General features: G+C 38.9%; 1 protein-coding gene across 1 annotated transcript in view; it reads right to left on the bottom strand.

The window, feature by feature from the left end:
- Nucleotides 1-21,304, bottom strand: part of CCDC6 (coiled-coil domain containing 6) — a 47,275-nt gene that overhangs the window by 23,617 nt on the left and 2,354 nt on the right. The window contains exon 2 of the mRNA XM_062496197.1: nt 4,106-4,255. Within this exon, the coding sequence (XP_062352181.1) occupies nt 4,106-4,255 (150 nt within the window). The remainder of the gene's footprint in view (nt 1-4,105; nt 4,256-21,304) is intronic.

Genomic DNA, 21,304 nt, shown 5'->3' with positions numbered 1-21,304 from the left:
TTCATTTGGTTTGCAGAGGCAGTAAAAGCTACTTATAACAAGATATTATTAAGCAATGGCATGGCACCAGAAAGACAGTATTATTCCAGTGGAAACACCTTTTATGTGCTACCATGTCTGTTTAGACTCAGTCTGGCATACAGTAAAAGGTTTAAAAAATATTTCTTCCAATACTGCAAACCTGATTACAGTCTGTGTCCTATAACAATAATGCACACAGTGCTGAACTGGGGGATTCTTAATGGCTGTTAGGAGGAGCACTGCAGCAGCTGGCAGGCAGTTCCCACATTTAAAATGTTTTAAAAACATGCAGGGAGCTCATTCCAGAGGTCAGGCTGAACGAGAGGCATAAGCCCCTATAACTGTGACAAACAAAGGTCTGACAAAGCAACAAGCACACAGGCACTGTAATAAAAGTCTCTTTGCTAGGTGCCTTTCAACAGAATAATATGGCAGAATTATGAATACTTGAAAACTTGAGAGAGTGCAAATCATAAGCAGTTTAGCAGAAGTACCTCTCCTCAGTTCCAAAATGCAAAGTTTTAGACAAAACATCAGATTCATATGCAATTTTTCCCTTGCTCACCCAAAAGGCAGGAACCCATTTGATGTACAATATCTGACAGCACAAATGCTGTAAATCTAGTTCCAGGTCAGACCAAAATTACCTGGCAAACCCAGAGATTAAGAGTTAATCCCAAAGAGCAGTGGAGCAACCAACTGGAGACTACTATATTCCTGGTTAAGTCATTATCCAAAGACTGCATCTAATTTAGCTAGAATACCCTCCAGAGCAAAGATACCAAAAATGGAAGTGGGTGTTTACGGGCTCATTATTCTCCTAATAAAGACAACTGCTACACTCTAGTGAGTAATGGTAAGTATTGGCATTCACAAATCTCAGGAAATTTTAAAAAAAGGAAATTATAATTATCTTACCTTCCTGGTCTAAAAAAACATTAGCCAGGAATGTAGCCCTACATCTGTATAATGGGAAGACTTTCCAATTACAGAAAATATATTGTAATAAACTCTAAACTGACCATGAGATGTGTGACAATAATGCCCTCTTTTCTAAATAACGAGTTTGCTTGTACTATCAGGAGTTTCTCTTCTCCAATTTTTAATCTGTTGTTCTATGCGGGTATAATTTCCAGGATTCATCACTGAAGAATCAAAACCTTCAAAAAATGGACAAACTTTCAGAAAACAAAAACCACCAGGTATTATTTTCAGTTCTTTGCTGCTTAAAAAAAATTGCCTGCAACTCCTCAGTATTCTAGTGTCGATTTATTAAGTCCAGGATCTCTGAAGAGATGAAAAATTACTTTCATGGGAACATATGTTAATATTTAAATGTTCCCTAATTCTACAGGTAAGCTCTTTAGTGGAAGGGACCATTTCTTCTGTATCATTTATAAGCTGCCAACCACATTACTGATGCTTAGGAGAATATATCAATATTCTGGTTTTGTATTTCACAGCAATTTTATCACATCGAAGACATAATAAAGCCATGAAATGAGATCTGCATTCAGCATACACACAAACAGAAATATAGTTTTAATATTAAACTGTTTGCTTTAAAACAAGTCCTCCACCTGTACTGCAAGTCTGGAGCCACCGTGAAGGTATGAAAAGTAATCCAGAAGTATGGAAAACAGAACCTGCTGACAAGTGTAAGGGGAGGGTTAATAACATTTGCAGCATATGCCATAAACAGAAACACCACTGGTGCCTATGCACAAGCCACAAAAGTTTCAGCTCTGGCTTTGTGGAGGAGCATTTATATAATCCTTATCTCCTCTGTGCACTGAAGTTTCCAGGTAAACCTCTAAGCAAGAAATTCCATGCCATTCACCCTTCACAGGCAAACAACCAACACCACCACCAGGATGTTGACAGCTGTTCTCATTTTCAAGTTACCTGGATTATTAGTCAGAGAGGACAAACTCACAATTTACTTTCAAAAATTGCTACCTAATGGTGCTGAGAGAAATTACACAGCTTCAGGACGAACAATTTGGAAGACAGGTGCATTTATGAATTGCCATATTTTAAAATCTTCTGCTTGACATAACCATGGTTATCCAAAGCTAAATGAGGCTTACAGCAAGGCCACATGGAACAAAATTTAAGGCTGCAGGTGGTGGTCACAATTTTACCTCCAAACTCTTGTAGTTACGGCTATGAAGCTTTTTCTTTCAGCAGAAGCCTGCACCTTGCCTGCTGAAAGCTGGGTAATATTTATGGGATGACGTTGAATCCACAACTGAGGATTTTCTCCAGATGCTGTATGAAAGATGAGAATAACTCCACGTTTATGTCTGCATTCTGCTTCAGATGCTTCTCTGCATCTTTCTCTCAACAATGAGAATGAAGTTGCACCAATTAAGGGTTTCTAATAGACAAACAGCACACCACCATTGCATTTTTTTCATACATAGCAACTAGCCAAGCACCCCCTTGGCCATTTTGAGTGTTACCTTTTTCTTTATTTTGGGACAACAGTCAAAGGATAGTTTCTGAAAGTCCATAGCAAAGAAAAATAAAAAATTATTTTACTTTTTGATTGACAAGAAGTTTATATTTCTCTTTGCAATGTGTGAATCTATTTTGTATAATTTTAGCAATTTACGAATGCTAAAGATAGTTCAAAAAATCCTGTTAAAACAATCTCTCAAATTCTAGGGAGAAGGCTAGGCATATTTGAAGCAATTACTTGATACAACAATTTACTTGCTGCAGAACTTTGTGGCACAAATTTGTGTGCAAGGTCATTATATGACTCCAAAACCCTTTAAACAAATCAGGTGTAATCCATGTTTTTACTTTTAAAGTAAGTTTTAGTTTCCCCCTTATAATGTACAGTACAGTCACATATCATCTGGTTCTGTAACAGATTTCTACATCTCCCTTTCAAATTAAAGAACATTGTTCAGTATACCACTTCTCCCTTTACTGCAAGAGACTTCAGTGGAAAGTTTTTTCTACTGATATCCACATCTTAGTTCAATTAGAAAAGAACAGTTGATACCCATATTCTACTGCCATCTGCTTCTCTGTTTTTAATGAAAATGTATGGCTTAGAAACCAAACATGTCTCTTACTCAGAAACGTTCTTGTCAGTCCTCAAGAACAGCAAGGGGAAATAGTAATACCAAATAAGGGATATTTTATCTTGCTGCTGAGCTTCCTGTGTGATAACAGGCACCAAAGAGACAAAGTGAGAGAATGCCCAATTTCCAGTAACAAAAGCACCAGATGGGATTAGTTCTGGTGGTGTTTCCAAACACTGCATTTCCCAACTGCATGGCGAAACATGCCTACAGTCTCCAGCTGCAGAACACAACGATGCTTACAACATACAAATTAGCTTCTTTTAAAGTGCTTCATTTTTCACGACAAAGCTTAGAACTAATGGCATGAAAAAGGCAGATCACATTAAACACTCCCCTAACTTAGTACCCTGTCTTCTACAGGGGCCAAAAGCAGGTATTTAGGCAAGACTGTGAGAGCAGAGCAACCATGCAGAACACTTCCAACAAATACTTAATCACTTTCTAAAAATTAGCAACTTGGGTAATGGCAAGAAGTTTCTCAGCCACAAATAGTCCCAGCATCTTCAACTTTTTACTTTTACCATAAAACTTCTATGTTTTACTTCAGCAGAAACAATGGTTTTGTTACACGTATGGACAAACTTACAGAAAAAGTTTCCTTCGAGCATCACTGCACATCCTTGTATATAAAATTTAATATTTCAGGACTCGTGTTAAGTACCAAATACTCCAGAAAAGAAAGCATGTTTCACTGACATTTTGAATTAATCAGTAACTGTTGTCTGGAAGACAGCTGACATTTACTGCATGCTACCCCTGTTTTTTGCATCAGTATACAAGTTTTCAGGTTCTCAAAGCTGAGTTCACAGATGCAAACTTTAAAGCAACATGTTAAAAAAAAAAAAGTCACTCACTACACTTCTTGCGCTTTATTTTTATCAAGTGTCAGCTTTCCCTCAGAATGCAGTCACACCAACACAAAAGTTAGGTCAGCAGTCAGTCCTGAGGCTCTTGGGAGAAACATCAGCAAGGCCACCAATTACCTGCATCAGTTTTCTTGAGAGCTCGTTAGTGAGAAATTCCTCTTCCTTTTCATAGTTTACTGCAAGTGTTTCTTTTTCTTTCTGCAGAGCTTGAATCTTCTTAAATAGAGTATTACTGATGAATTCCTCTTCTTGCTCTGCCCTTGCTTGCTGTGAAACAAAGACATAGTTTTGAGAAAAAATGAGCAAGTTTCCTTCCAAAAAAGCTGCAATTATTCCATTCCCCTTTAAACGCTTATCATCCTAGCAGCCTGCAGGCTGGACCTAAGTGTTGTTACAAACCCCTTTTATAACATTACAGCACCTTTTTTTCCCCCCCCAACCTTTTAAATTAAGAAGCTGCACTGGTACTTTAAAGTGGCCTCCTCCCAACCAAATGCACAAACTCCCCAACCTCACAAACTTTGTAAAAGCATTACAGATTCAGACACCTATTTTTACCTACTCTATGCCTGAAACGGAATTCCTGTCTAAAAGTTCTCCATTACAGGCTAAAACATAGCTCATACTGCTGCATGCACCACTGTGCCTCCTTTTCAGATCCATTAGACTGACCTCTGCTTTCCAGGAGTCAAACCCTCCTTTCCTTTGTCACCCAATATGCAGAGCTGCAGGCAGTACAAGAATTCCAACCCCACCACCAGGAAAACGGGTATGGTATTCCTCACAACTGCTACTCCACTACATACAACAACTCACAAAAATGCCATGGGGTAGCTTTACACTGGAAATCTTCCCCATGCAGAATTACTAGAGGTGACAATTTCCATTTCAGCTTACTGCTAGCACGCTGCACTGCTCCACAGAAAGCCAGCCTGGGACACTGCTCTCTTGCATTCCCTAAGGTTCAGATGTTTGTATGTTTTTTAAGCATAAAGTTGATAAATGGAACATAAAAGTGATCTTTTGAAAGCCTGACCTGAAAGACTATGAAGAGCATTTCATATGGGCAAATGAATGATCACAGCTACAGATTGTTAGAGCCAACTCTTAATGCCACAGTTCAACGCCTAGAACTGAATGACAGAAATACTGCATTTAACCAGTAAGGCAAGATATTGTTAGGAGTGGTTTTATTCCCTGCAATAAAATCCATTACTTGAACTGCACATATGTGATTTGCCCTGATTCCAATAAAAATACACCAGCTTATAGCTTATACAAACATTCTGCAAGCTTTATTTCATTAAACTTAGAGGAAAATTTAAGAAGCAAAAGCTTATTTTCCATAATATTCTGCTCAAAACTTGCCAAAACAACAATCTCTTTATACTTCTTGTAAACTGGAAAATGCTTTAAAGATTTAATTACACCAGTGATCTTTTAACTGGAATGATGCATTCCCTAGTGGTACAAGAGCCAATTACTTACACACGTTCAATGTCTAGGAGAAAAGTTAATTAAAGAACATAACTGTCTTTCAATTTGGTGAAACAATAGGACAATTACAAATTTTCCTCATAGTATCACCAGTATCATAAAATCTAAAGCAGTGGTATGGAAGCTTCTCAGTTGAATTGTCCTTTCATCAAGTCCTTCTCTTCACACCTTTGTCTCTGCTTTCTTGTACCTTCTTCCATCTCTACTGCTTTCTTTTCTTTTCATGGCCCTTTCCTACTACTTATCTGCCACCAGCAGAGCTGGGACAAACTTAACCCAAAAAAAAAAAAAAAAGCCATGTCAGGCAGAGTTTGCTGCCTTAGCAGCTTAGGTCCTGCACAACACCTCCTCTCTAATGTATTCTATCTCCACAGCAGAGAACAGCTACTCCAGCATGTTCAGCAGAGGTATCACATCAAGAAAACTGAGAGTTGTCCAAGAGGTCTGAAGAAATGTTACATTGTCAGCTCACATCTCAATGGATTAAAACTCCTGCAATCTAGCTGATCTGACTAACAGCATCTATCAGCTTCTAAACATGACCTTACATAGAGCTAGTAACCATCTTATGTCTTCAGAGACATTCCAGAACAGAGTAAACAAGTCAAATTGCAAGGGCTCATTGTCCTCAAATCATTAAAATTCATGCATACTGTTCCAAAATCAACTCCTCCACTGCCTTCACTACATAGGATTTCTACTCGTGTCTGTTTTTCAATGGTTCAGACAACTGAAGACAGTAACACAGACCAAGCTTACCTAAAATTAAATTGGAAAGCATTTGGTTCTAAAAACCAAAAGAATGAGGGTGTTTCTGCTTTGATTTCTATTCATCTGTAACTTGCACAGATTTGTTCTGTTCATGCTTTGCACTAGTCAAAAGCTCTAAAATCACATTATTATAGCACCGAGCCTGCACAACACCGTTTGCCAGATCCTGGTGTCACATTAACGACGGTGCCCAGGCCAACAGGGGCGCAGGCTGCCAAGATCCCTGTCCCGGCCAACGCCTCTCACTGTGCCCACACAGGAGCTCATGAGGCCAGGCAGCAGGCTAGCACAGACTGAGGAGTCACCCAGAAATGAAGCCTTTCCCTTGCTCCTCCCGTTTTCCTTTGCTGCATCTGCTTCCCCAGCTGGCGTGCCACACGAGCAGCATGCAGGAACGGGAGCGAGCAGCCCCGGGTGGTACCTGCTCAAGAACTGCCCTGCAGCAAGCCCTGTGCCCACAGCATGCAGGACCCCAGCCCGCACACAGCTGGCTCGGGGAAAGGGTGGGCAGGATTACATCTGCCTCCCCTGCACAAAGAATGCATTTCTCAACCGAACAGCGGCAACCCTGCACATCTACATACAGACTGTAAGTCACCCATACCCACACTGAATATAACGAACGTCCATTTAATGACCCAAGCATCAGCACTTTCAACACAAACACCTGAGCTGAAAACCATCACACAGTTATTTATACTAGGTAAAAAGCACATAATTCCTTACCATATGTCTTCTAATTTTCATACAGAAACCTGCCCTTTATCTTGTTACTCATTAATTTGTGATAGTTAAATTATCTCAAGTAATAGGATACTTCATGTTTACCTTAATATTACCTAAAATCTCGAAATCTGTTACTCATTTAGCCAATAATCAAACTGTTTTTCCAGATGTGAATACACTGTTTTTCCAAAGGGATAATCTGTCTTTCTATTAAGCATTTGTATTTGAAAAGAGGCTTGATACCATCACCAAAAAAACCCAAGAGAAACAGAATACAGAAATCAGAAACACTAGGTCTTCCACAAGGGTATAGACTTCTTGGTTTTCCTCTGTTATCCATAGCACACTCAACATGCAACTAACAGCCATTTACTCTGTTCTGTGTACTATATTACAAAATAAATTGCTAAGGCACTGAGTGACACAAAAATGATAACATCTGATCAGTCAATCTTTGGAAACCTGAAACAAGCAATCTATTTTCACCACAGATTTTCTGCATAATAAGACATATCCACCCGTCTCCCACGTCTCAAAACTCCACGCACAGCTAACTTGGAGCATTCCATGCATGCATCCACCAAGGAAAATCTCTAATTATTGTGGTCAAGACCATAAATACAAGGGCTATCATGTTACTCACAATTCTTGATTTCCTGTCAAGTGAGATAAAAAGCACCTCATGCATATAAACCCCCAAAAAACCTTACATTTTTTAGGAAGAAAAATTTTTATTGCAGAAGCTTGTGAAATCCTAATCACTAGTAGAGCTGATGCATGAAATATAAAAATCTGTCCTTGTGAGCTGAAATTCCAAGTAATTTTAAAAGAATTAACAAACACATTTTCCCAAACTTTACACAGTAACCAAGTATCATATTAGGAAGTGAGCTGCATGGAAGTTCTTTTTCCATGTGCTGCATGTACTACCATAACCTGGAAGGTTTGCCATTAAAATATTTTCCTTCTCTCAGTTCTTCTTACTAATACACCTTCAGCAGACCAGGTTGATACTGCTGAATTTCCCTTTGGTCTCTTGGTTCACAAGCAGCAGCTTCTGTTTCTGGTGATGCTCTTTTTCTATATAACTGCACCATACACTGACCACACTGCTCCAGTGCCACTGTATTATATGAAGCAGCAAAATCCAGTACTTCCGATGAGGCATCAGCTTAAACACAGTACATTAAAAAAATAAACTACAACAACAACAAAAACAACATTAAAAATCCTTTCCTACCACTAGCTCTTCTAAAAGCCTCACAAGCCTTCCTGACACTGCACAGCAAGCAAGTTGAGTAACCCAATTAATACCTACTCTGCAGCCAGTATCAGCACATTATCAGTGACCTGACATGAACACGTTCTTGCATTTTAGTGTTAGGTATCATTTCGGACAACTTCCACAGTAAACATTTCATAAACTGCTCCAGGCACCTACAGTTGACCACCTGCAAGGTAGATGCCAGCCATGTCCAGCCTGCTTCACCTGTCTCCAGCAGCATCCAGGGTAGAGGTGACACAAGATTTCAGAGGATCTTGCTGGAAACAGCCTACCAAGCATCGTTTTAATCTAAACCATCCTTGAAGGGTTTTTATCTTTATGTGAAGAGCCAGCATGACTTCTTTACCTTTCATCCAACTTTTCTGGGTGCAGTTCCTGCTGACAGGGCCCTGTGGACAATGTACCCTGTAGATGGAGCTGAAGAGCAGTTTAATCTGACGCAAGAAACCCAATCTTTGCTACTGAATATAGACTGAAGGGTTGGGACAGCTTTGGGAAGAGATGATCTCAGTCGCTGCACATGTTACACTGATACTCCTTACAGGAGAAACTTTTACAGTGCAGCTATTTTTTTCCTACAAACCTTCCAGCTGCATCTGAAACAACCACAGTGCATGCAACGTACCCTACAGACAAGGAGAAATATGAACCACCACAAGAACAGCAGTCAACAGCAACTCAGAGCTAACTCCCACTGCTGCCAACTGCAGTGACTGCCCAGCAGCACATTTCTGGCTGTAAGGGCTGAAGGACAAGGAATTCCCACCCAAGTTCCAGTAATGATGTGGCACAGCTTTCCCCTCACCCAAGGAAAGGTATTTCTTTCAGCTGGGTGGCCTGAAAGAAAAGAGCAAATGCTCTTGTGGTTGAAGTGGTGAGCTGGAATTCAAGTTCTGGGGTCAATGTGCAGTATGATTTCCTGCCTAATCTATGACAAACCCCCAGGGTAATTTCCTCTGTTCTGACATAAAACTACCTTTTTCTTTTTTTCCCTTCTTTAGGACGAGTTTTCAGGAGTAGGAGAGCAATAGAAAGAACCATGCTTTTTTATCTTTGGGCATACAGTATGTCCTAGAAGCCTCAAACAAGCAGTAACACGTTTGAATAGCTCCTTCAAGACCCCAAGCTGCTGGGCTGATTTTTTTTTTTTTTTTTTTAAATACAGACCTGGCAGAGTAGGAAGAAAGCATTTTTTGGTTGGTTGGCTTCTAAAAACGAACAAACAAATAAAAAGACACCACCCTCCACCCCCTCAGAAAAATAAGGAACTTACAGGCTTACCAAAAGTTGCTTTCCAAATACACAAAGGAAGAAAGAAATTCATTACTGAAACTCATCATGAGAACTTCAACTACTCTAAACATTACCTATTGTGTAAGATTAAAGCCACTGAAGCAGAATTGCTTCAAAGAACAAGTCCTATTATATTACAGCTATTCAGTAGATGAGTTCTGCTGCAAAAGACAAAAAAGATCTGTTTGTTATTATAATAACACAATTTATCACTGTAATAATAAAGGAATACCTTTATGAAAAGTTACCATTTAAAGTAATAAAATACAGTTCCTTTTAATCTTCATTTATAGGTGGAAATTCTCTGTCCCCTTCATCCCCCACCTCCCTCCTTTAAAAAAAGTCATTTAGGTTTTAGCCAGACATGCCAAAATACCTCTGTCACAGCACTCCTGCCACCAGCTCCAGGCACAGCAAGCTTTTCCCCTAACACCTACCAAGTGATCCAACATATGGCCACACAAATCCACAATGGATGCAGACTGACTAGAGAAACGAGCTGAATCAAACAACACAAGAAATACATTTCTCTCCCAAGTCAGTTTTAACCACAGAAAGTGTTTTCAGCTCAACATCGCTCATGCAAGCTTGTGGGATCTTCTCTCAAAAACTCGGGTACATACATCTTGGTTTGAGAAGAGCCCTTGAGAAAAGCCCTCAGAACTGACCAGTTTCCTAAACCTAAAAGTGACTGGTATTCTTTCATGTTATATAATCTCTTAGCATCAGCAGTGAAATAAATTGATGGTATGCAATCCCACTGTACACACTTCTTTGCATTTTGATGTTGACCTGAAAGTCTTGCACAACTGAAACACACAAGTGATAAAAATAAAATAAGCAAGTTATGAAAACAGGCTCATTTGACAAGCATAAATATCTATAAAATGCATGTATTTGGCTAATTTCAAACAAAGTGTAACAATCTATATGAATTTCATAATTAATACAATCAATTCCTGAACTTACTTACATAATAGAAAAAAAATTTAAAGAGCTGTCTTCAAAAACAGAAAAATAAAACACACCCTTCAAAGGTTTTTATTATATCAAAACACCAGCATTAATAAAAATGCAGTATGTGAAAAAGCCACATTTTCTGTGACCAACAAAATGTCAAGATAGGGCCTAGAATAATGTATCAGTAACTTTTACTGAGCAGTTTAACCATGACCATACTATGTAAGTCTTAATGTAGCTAAAGATTATATGGTAATAAAGCACCATAAAGGAAAAAGTAGCAGGGTTGCACAGGCACACATTAAACACTTCCTATTCTGAACACTCAACATGGCAACCTTAAGAATCTGACTATTCATTAGACACATGCTTTATAGCTCTTATTTTTCATTCACTTAAATATCATCACGTAGAACAAGCTCCCAGACTGTTATCAGGGCTGGAGTCTCTGCTTCCAGCAAACAAGAGCTGTAACCTGAGCCAACAGAAGTCACAGGCCAAGGCAGGAATGACCCAGCAGGAAAATTAGATCTAGCCTGCAGACCTTTCCAAATGGCTCGATTTCACGAGGCCTTTCCTCTGTCCCATGGCTGCACAGGCAACACACATTTCCTACACTTGCTGCACTTCCAGCAGCACTGATTTCCAGTGCATGTGTAAAGTATAATGTATATAAGCACAAACAAACCCACTGCCCCCAAGTCCTCAAGGTCACTGCAAACAAGCAAACACTGCCTCAAAATGCACATTACACGTTCCTCAGAAGGGCTGCAATGACTGCACGTGCAAACACGGCCAGGAAGGCAGCAAGAACAGAGCCCTGTGAGACAACTCCCCCATCAGCCCAGCACAGGCAAGGGACCATTCCCAGCACAAAGCTTCAGCAACACATCTCCAGAAGATGATGAGTTTTGCCAGGGACTTCCCCATTTTTGCTAGTTTGTACCCACCCGAAGATTTATATTGACAGAGAGAGCCAATATGGAAAATACAGCTACACTGTCACATCAAACTCTGAACCAAAGTCTGAAATACCTCGATTAACCCTTTACTGATGACTACTAGAAAGAAATTTTTGCTTTACTCTTTGACTTCTGGTTGCACTGCTGTTTTACTACTGGATTTTTTGTACTGGAAACAGTTTGCTAGTTAATCAATAGTGTAAAACAAATGGAAAACAGAAGCACGTGGAACAGGTTTTGCTTTTGCTCAGCCTCGATATAAAAAAATGCTGAAAAACATCACAAATACGAACATGTACACAACAGGATTTGTAGTTTTATGTTCAGTTTGTCTGAATTTTCAAATGCACAGACTTGTCAACATGAAAGATAGAAAAAAGATTGTATTGTTCATAGCTAATCTCATAGCATATACTGTTTTGTTGGAGGTGGTGTGTGTTAGTAATTTTCCACTGCTTGTGTGATCATTGGAATAACCATCCATTTTAAAATGTGCTTTGTTCAACCTGCATCTACAATACTCAAATTTAACAAAATCCGGTTGATATGCTACTTAGAAACTAATAACAACTTAATTCTATGCAACACCACCATTAGTACTAGAACCTAAAACGAATGTAGCACCCCAGTACAAATTATTCTAGTATCAGATGTCTATTGCATAAACACTTCTTTAATTAACATATTTTAAATGTTTTTAGTCTATTTTCTGCCCACTGATAAATCAACATTTATCTTCAATGTAACCACACATTAACTAGTTCACTTTGCTGGACTGACCAATTAGGTAACTCAAAACTGCACACTCCCAAAATTTCAGAGCAGGAACAGCAAAAAATTTAGCAGAATAGTAGACTATCAGGTGACTGACATAATACCCAGCTTCTCTTCAGAGGTATGTGGGTACTAACAGGCACTGAGTTATGTTCTAAAATAACAAAACTTCTGCTCAAAATGCAACCACAGCAAACTCCTGTTACAAGTAGCTCTGCAGCCAGGACTGTTTCTCTACTCAAAGGCAAAGGGCACAAATGAAAGCAGTGAACTGAGATTTAACAGTCACCCCCTGCAAATAACCTTCACGAAAATCCTACTTTATTTCATGTAGTCCAGGTAACTCATTGCAAGCATGTAAATATGAAAAACATGTTTTTCTTCATCAGACTGTAATGTAATGTAATGTAATGTAATGTAATGTAATGAAGTATAATTCTGTTATACCCAGTTTTTCCAGGCAGCAGGTGCCAGACCACTGTTGCATGGCATGTGCCATGCAGTGCCACCAGCATACCACAGGTATTAGCAGCTACTGTCCCTGTTCCCAGGCAGAAATTTTCTCACTTCGACTGGGTCCCAAGCACCCACTACCTGTGTGTTCATCATCGTTCCCTTCTAGGTAAAAGTGGCTTTCAGCACTTGTAGATCCTTGTTTCAAGTGTGTATAACCTCTGGTATACCTACATCAATCAACCTATCCTCCTTTAAGTTTTTTAAAGCAAGGGATAAAGATCACCAGATAAAGATCCACTTACAGTTTTCAAACTGTAGGTGCTAACCATGTAATTTCTAAATTTTCTTTAAAACCCTTAAACCTTTTTAATTTGGTGGTGGAGAGACAGGAAATGGGATTTGTTGTTGGGTTTTTGTTTGTTAGTTTTATATGACAAATTTAAACACAGCTGAGGTAATGATTAAGGATTGAAATGTTTTTCCCCACAGTAGGAAGGTGTCCTTAGCCACTCAACACAAATAACCTCTTAAGAGGGTTAAAATTTTCCCCCAGTTTCCTCTTACACACACTGACTTTCCAGAGAAACACTTTCACAGCGATTAACAAGAGCCGGAGATAAAACTTGTTAATTATAATCATACCTTTTCCTAAACCAAACTAACATATTCCCAAAGTGAACACATCATCCAACTCACTGTTAAGGGACATTAGCATGAGCTCCATTACAGAAAAAGAAATGTTTCTACTTACCCCTCCTAGGAGTCAGTGAGTAGTTTTTTGTTGTTGTCGTTGTTTTTTTCTTCTCTACAGTTTGGATACCTTATAAGTACTTATCACAGTATTCCAAAGAGCACTCTCTTTCCAGGCTTTCAAGGCAAGAATGTACATGTATCAATGTAGTGTATGAGAATATGAAGTGGAATGTGAAAAAACACATCCTTTGCCTTTGTGTTCCCTGTCTCTGGCACCTACAAACAGACATTTGCAGGATGTGGGGTTAAATATTCATCCCATACAGAACTGGAGAATTAGGTCTAACACAGAGGAAGTTTTAGGAAATGCCTACCCACCTTTCCATTCACAGAGCAAGGACATTCCAGTAACATATACCAATATTCAGAGAAAATGGATTTTTTGCAGATCTAGATTACAGGTTAAATTTAATCTCTGAAACAGACTTTGGGAGTGTCCCTTCCCTTGACACAACCAGGATTCCAGGGCCTGTGAGAACAGAGGTTCTGCCTAGCTAATAATTCCTGGCAACACTAGCCACGACAAAATGTCTACTGTTCATTTTTAACGGATGTGAAAAACACATACCTTTTAAAGCTCTTACAAAAGTGGTGGTTAAAACCCTACATTTTGCAATTTCATTATAGTGGGTTTTGCTGTTTATTTGAAAATTAAGTAAAACCAACTGGAAATCCCACCACCTGGTGAAAGTAGAAATTAAACTGTAAGTTACAGAAAGAAGCATAATTTTATATTGTAGCACCCTAAACATTGCTGGGTTTTATCATGTCTGACTTGTTAAGAAACATTTATACCTTCACTCAGGACCAAAGCATATCACTGTGGGAATTATTTATATATGTGGTAGGAATTTTAAATATGATTAGCACCACCAACACCAAGCAAACTAAGAAGGCCTTAGCTTCACAGTAATAAGCAGAAGCATTATATTTTAGGCATTTTAAAGAATTAAAAGCATCTGAGGAAACTTTACAGACAGCTGAAACACTGCTAGGCTGTTTCCATCTACAGCAGGGCTGAACAGAAGCTCACCCACCTCAGTAAGCCCTCCCCAAACTGAGACCAGATTGTGTGTAACATTATAAATTTCAAATTAAGTAAAATTCAGAGCTGAGAGAGGAAGAAAAGCCTTATCTGAAGAGTTTTTCCATCAGTTAGACTATCAGCTGAGGAAATACTTCTTTTCCAGAAAAAAACTGCTGCAAGGGAATGCACAAAGGGATAGAGGACTCTCAGTAGCTGAAAGGATTGTCCCCATAGGCACCAATTAGCCTACAATGCCTGTATTTTACCTGAATAGATGAAATAATTACAACTCAAGTGCCAGGATTAGAAACTGCTTCAATATTTCTGTAAAAATGGCTTCATCTTTTATCAAGTAACCCTTGCATCCCACAGAAAGCAATGTGAAACCTACACATCTGTAATTTGGAGTTCCCTACTTAAGACACATTTTTACTGTGCAATACTTCGCCTCAACTGTCTTGCCGTCATTTTTACTTTGGTCTCCATCAAATACACTGAAATGGGACACTAACAGAATACCTAATTAAAAACATCTTCAGTCAGACAGAAGAAGATTGAAGAAGAGGAACTGGAGATGCTCCCTTCCGGACATCCAAAGGTTGCTGCATTGGAAGCAAGACATCACAAGAATGTTTTCTGTTACGCATCCAGGGAAGCTTGCTTTATATTGTATTTTCTACCTCTCTTTTAGACCATGTCTCTGTCTCTTTTCCATTCAGTCTGTTTGAATCTCAGATCCTGTGCATAATTCAACTTGTACATTTTGAGCTTATTCTCTTTCCTCATTTTGTGTTTTTTTTTTAAATTTTGGTTTGGTTTTTTTTTTTGTTTTTCTTTTTGGTTTTTGTTTGTTGCTTTTTTTTTTTTAAGAGGAAGACAGAAAGGATTTGCCCTCTTGCTCTCCTGCTAAATTCAGCAACTTCCTCCAACCCCAGCCAGAAAAGAGCAGCAAAGCAACTGTTTCTCTCACTGTTTTTACAAGACTATGCTGGGAAACATCAGATGTCTACTGCTGACAGTCTTCACTCCTGTGAAGGACAGCACTGTCTCATTTCTTCATTTCAATCACATTTCAAGGTCTGCTTGTAAGACACTGGCATTCCATTCTCGTGCAGCACCCCACAAGTCCAGGTACCTGATCATCTTGTTTGCAGCTGCTAGAGTCACCATTTCAATGGCTTCCAACGCTTCCAGTCCCCACCTGGAATCCCACCCAAGCATGCTTTATGAGCTGTAGTGAAAGAAAACCTGTGTAGTCTCCAGCAGATGCATAAGTTTACTCACCACAGTTCAGTATTACCTGCTCAATTACTACAAGGAGCTTTAGCACTGAGAGACTGTAGCTGAAAATACACCCTTATGTATACTAACACTTAAAACCAAGAACTTGAAATTTCAACAGCAGCTTCAACATTAAAGTCAGTATCAGCAGTAGGAGGAAATAAACAATAAGAACAAGTAAACAAAATTAACAACTGCAAGAAAACCACAGATGACCATGTACCTACCCTGGAAAAAGAAATAGTTTAATAAAGTGAAATAATTTTCCTTCATCCTTTGAAATTGGTATTAAAATTCAAACTCCATTAAAGTCAAAACCACAACTAAAATGAAGTACAGAACTTTCAGGATTTGAAAACTATTCCAAAATCTTGTCTATACTAGCTTTCTAATACTGGGATCAGCAACAGCACTAGAAGCACCAAAAAACCTCAATACTGATTACTAAATCAGCCAATGTGAATAATGCAAAACTCAATAGTAATTTGGGCAAGTGACTAAAAAGGTTAAAAATGTCTGGCAGATATACAGCAGGAGCAGATATGACTATTTTTTATACAATTGAAAGCAAACCTTTTGTTAGGTGTAAAATGAAGTAAAAAGCAAAACAACCTCTCCGTCAAAATGCTTTTAAGTCACTGGAGATACACCAAGAAAGAATGGCCCTTACTCTCAGTAAACTGGACAGTAAAGAGCATTCTTAAAATAAATGTTGATTACTAACCATTCGGACACAGAATTCATGACACAAGATCAATAAGAAAATTCATTTAAGAAGGAAAAATTACTTTCCATGCAGAATAGCAAGCCCACAGAAATGCCAATAACTTGGCTGTATTAAAAATTCCCAAAAGTACTCCACAATTTCAGGTCTTATTTCACTTTCATCCCCAAAGTAATTCAGAGCAATATACCAGTATGCCTACTGACTGAAGACATTCCACCATTATTAAATATGGGAAGGTCACATAAAGTAACTGATAAAAAGGTATAGTTGTTGAATAATATTTAAAGGCAAGTAAAACTAGGTGGGTATCAGAGTTTGGTATCAACCCAATGGCAATACTGCAAACAAACTAATTTACTGTATAAAGGACAGAAACATTAAACAGGTCATTCAGCATGGTTTTAAAGAGAACAAGTTGTGGCAGATAAGCAAAGATTCATCTTTCAGCCAAGGACTACTTGTAATAAAGAAAACCACAAAGGTGTAGGGTGTGCATAAGGCATCCACATGAGTTTTTCATTTAGTAATGTGTACCAAACATTATTTTAAAATGGTTGTAAAGTAAAGTATACACCAGGATTTCCAAAGTGTCTTACTGACCTCAAAAATACTCATCAGTGGGAAATTCCATTTCACCAACTTGTATTAAGTAGGATGTTGTTTAAAATGTTCCCTGCACAATTAATTCTCTGCACCAAATGAAGTGCTACTGGACAACCCAGTGCAAATCAGACATGAACAAGACACAGGTGTGCAACTGTATTTCTGCCAAATTAGCCAAAGCACACAGCAGCAAGCTCATTAAAGAAAACTGATCACACTGAATGAAAAAAAAAATAAAATAAGTAAAGTTGCAAATTAAGCTATCAGAAATATTTGTGCAAATCAGAAGCAGGAAAGGATGTTTAGACTAGACCAGTGCATCATATTAATTCAACACTTTGGATTTCAGCATCTCAGGGCCTGAGAGCTTAGTTTAGTTTGTCAGTGTGAACTAAAGTTGCCTGTTACAGCCTGTATCTTCATGAGGAGAAAGCAGAGGATCCAGAATACTCATTAACCCAGCCAAAAGGCAGAGCAGGAACCAAGAGCTAAGCCTTGATGAAAGTGATGGGAAGAATGGGAGGCAGGACACCAAAGCTTTTCCAAGCACAGCAATTCTTCATCTTAAGGAGTCTTCAAATTAAAAATGGATATCCCTCCCAAAGACACACTTCAAGGTTAGCCACAAGGGTTAGTGTGAGAACTCACAAAACCATGTGACAAAAATTAAAGCAGATTATTAAGTAAACCTCTGAAGCCCTAAACTCCCTGAAAGGACAAGGATTCCTGTTGATGAATATTTGAATTAAGTTCAGAAACACTGACTTTTTCTGTGGTTTTTGTTTGTATTTTAAACAGCATTCAGGAAGGCCTACAACACACTGCAGTGACATCCTGTTAATGGCACATGGACGATGTTTTACCCTGGGAATTGGCTATGTCAGTGGCTGTGTGTAACTACCAAAGGGAAGCAGATGGCTACTACACCTTCCTACTACTGGCTCACCAGTCACGCAGCAAAAGCAGCACTGCTCTGACCATGCTACCCTAAGGGCCAAGGCAGCTAACACCAAAGGGCACTACTAAACTTCCTTTTTCCTTTACAGACATTTGTAGAAGTTCAACAGAAACTTCCTCCTGAGAATGTGAGGTGAATGTGAAACTGAAATACAAGACAGCAATTTCCTACATGCCTACTCTTGGAAAAAATGTGCCTGAAAAATTTCGGATGGACTTTCATGGTGTGCAAATTTGATCATCTTAGCAACGATGCTGTCTTTACCCTAAAGAGCAGGAAAGAAAAGTATTTCTAAAATAAGTTATTTTTAGTCTACTTTCAGCTTAGTCCAGCTGCAAACTGGAGTGATAATTGACACAGCAGATACAAAAGCCCTAGGCAGGTTTCTTACACCTACAAAAGACATCACAGAATTGACAGTATTCTTCGCACAATCAAGACCTACTTTAAAATCAAGAGTAAATAACAGATTCACAGATACGTTCTGTAAAATATTAATATTTTTGCTTTCTTGGTTTGCTTTTTACCTCTCTCTGCTACTAATTGATTTTTTTTACTAATCCACATGCCCTTATCAGCACTTTTTAAAGGTTCCTATTTCAGTTCAGATAGACTATCCTGCCCTTTTTACTCTACTATTAATAGACATGCTCTGTATTGGAACAGGTGTTCTGCCTTAAAATTCTGGTGCAAACTCCAGAAAAGAAAAAAGCATTTTTGCAGGAGATTTTTGGCAATACAGCACACCAAACTGTGTGTCTAGGCTGACATTTTCCATGAAGACCCACAACAGCAGATCTCATGCACGCACACAAATCTCTCTGCACACATCATTGAGAACAAAATGCAAAATTATCATTATTTCCAGCATCCAAATCTGGCTGCTAGTGGGAAAACTGTAACAGGTCACAACAGCACATAGGATTTTTCTGATCTGCAAGCCCCAGAAAGACTGTTTGCTTTCAGGAGATGGCTATTATTGAAAACAACAACTTTCTTTAGGACTTAAGTAGGGGGTGAGGAAATAGGAGCTGAGTAAGGCTTTTTTTTTTCTATTGTTCCTCCCAATAGGTGGGAGGCTGTTCACACAGCTCTGCAGAATCACAGAGGAGGCCAAAAAGCCAGAAAATGCAACTGCCCTCTGCCAGCACTCAGGGAATGAGAAGAGTTAAGCTGGGAGCCTAGGTACAGAGTGCAGGTTTAGCTAGAGAAACAAGGGTAGCAGAGATCTCACAGTAAAATACTGCCTCTCCCAACCTGCAGCAGTCCCATGTGCCGGTGCTCCCTGGCAGCATGTGCTGCAAGCAGGCACTACCAGACAATGATAACTCATGGCAAGCTCACAAAAGCCAGCATATGCCATCAGCACTTTGGATCAGACTGGTTCATCTGACTTGATGATCCTATTGGGGATCCACACAGCAGCACAAAGCAGGATTTCTAGGATAATTCTTGTCCCTACAAAGCAAAATCAGGGAAAAATTAAAGAGAAATGTTATTGCAAAATGTTAGAATGCTTTAAAACTACTACATCAGGCATTTTGGAGTGGGAAATTTTTTAAATTAATGCTTCTTAAATACTCATCTTCACCTCAGTTAATAAACTAAGTAACAGAACAAGGCCTATTATATTTTAATTTTCTAATTCCACAGAAGATGTCTGACTATAGTAGGCCAATTTAAATGAGTTAAATTACCAAATCTAACATCCTAGAGAAAGTATGTAGCAGCCATGGACTAAAACTCTTCTTGTTCTTAAAAGCATTCTGTTCATATGAGGCCTGTCACTTCAAAACAATAATAAACAAAACCAAAATGCTTCCAGTATCAGCTAAAGGTTACATGGATTTCACTGAAATAGGATGGCTTGGTTACATTAAATACCAAAGAGTAGAAAGAGCTAAAAATCCAAATTCTACCAACTTCAAAAGAAACTTTCTCACCAAGATACACCTACACTCAACTGAAGTATTTCAGCTTTTGTTACACGCAGCAATTAATTATTTTGAAAAGCAGTCACCCCACCACTCAGGTTTGAAAGTACTCTTATTTAACTAGAGAAGTTGTGCTGTCCCAGGCTTGGCCTATTAAATATGACATCTCTTTGGCAGACCTTTTTCACCAAGAAACTATGGAAATTCACACAGGAAACCCACTTCTGGTAGTGCAGTGCTATAATCAAAACTCACTAGTTCTCATCTCAAACACACAGCATCTCAGATCTTCAGGCGCCTGTTTTTTCCCAACCTAGGCACCAGCCGTTCCATTTCCTAAAAAAGACCTTGCAGAAATACACCATGAGATCATACAACTGAGATTGCTAAATACATATAAATTAACCCTCTGCAAATGGCTCAAGTGTTCTTAGTCATTTCTTCTTAGTATCTGATCAAAAACTGCATCTTCTGATGTAATGCTCTTGGCACTGCCAGAGAACACCTGAAATATCCCCAGCTTTCTCCCTTCTTTGCTGCCTCTCTCACCATTTATTACCAATAATGCCAGCTGAGATAAAGTTATTTACTTACTCATATATTTACTTACTTTCACAGTCTTGCACATGAACAGCAGCATAACTTCATTTGCATTTCAGGCTACTGGAAGGAGTACAGCTTGCACATATTTTTGGGCGTACACTTAGTCCAAGCTGGCTTTACCAATTTCAGCTTGAAAGCAGCATTTGTTTTCACATGTTTTAGATGAGAGCACATACAAAGTTAGTGAGCATACAAGCCTGCCAAGCCAACACCTTTTCTCAGTCAGTTTTCCAAGTGCAACAACTTAATGTATGCTTCATTAACACCTTATTTTCAACACTATGACACGAGGGTCAATGACAAAGAGAACAGTAAGATCCTATGTGGCAAGCAATTCAGGTAATTCCTAAACTGACTATATCCACGCTGACACCAACAATACTGCAAACACAAAGAGATGTCATGTTAACACTTACACCAGCACAGACACAAGAGGAAGGTGGAAGACCATCACCTTTCAACTGGCAAACCTTACAAGGAAAATATTCAAAATCATTACAGACAATGGTGGAAGCTGCAGAAAGCAGTCTCTGTGGCCTTGCAAAAAAGCTCAGGCAGGATCAGTGAAACTTTGCAGATCAAGAGCTGTGTGGTTCAAGGAGTCACCTTCACCTACAGCACACAGGTTTAGTCATTCACCTGCTATTTTGGCTACCTGTCAGTTCCATTTGTGCTTCACAGCTTGTCCTCAACACTTAATAAAAAT

Source organism: Cinclus cinclus, chromosome 7 (assembly GCF_963662255.1).
Source record: "Cinclus cinclus chromosome 7, bCinCin1.1, whole genome shotgun sequence".
Classification (NCBI taxonomy): Eukaryota; Metazoa; Chordata; class Aves; order Passeriformes; family Cinclidae; genus Cinclus; species Cinclus cinclus.
This window is presented reverse-complemented; position numbering and strand designations above follow the sequence as displayed.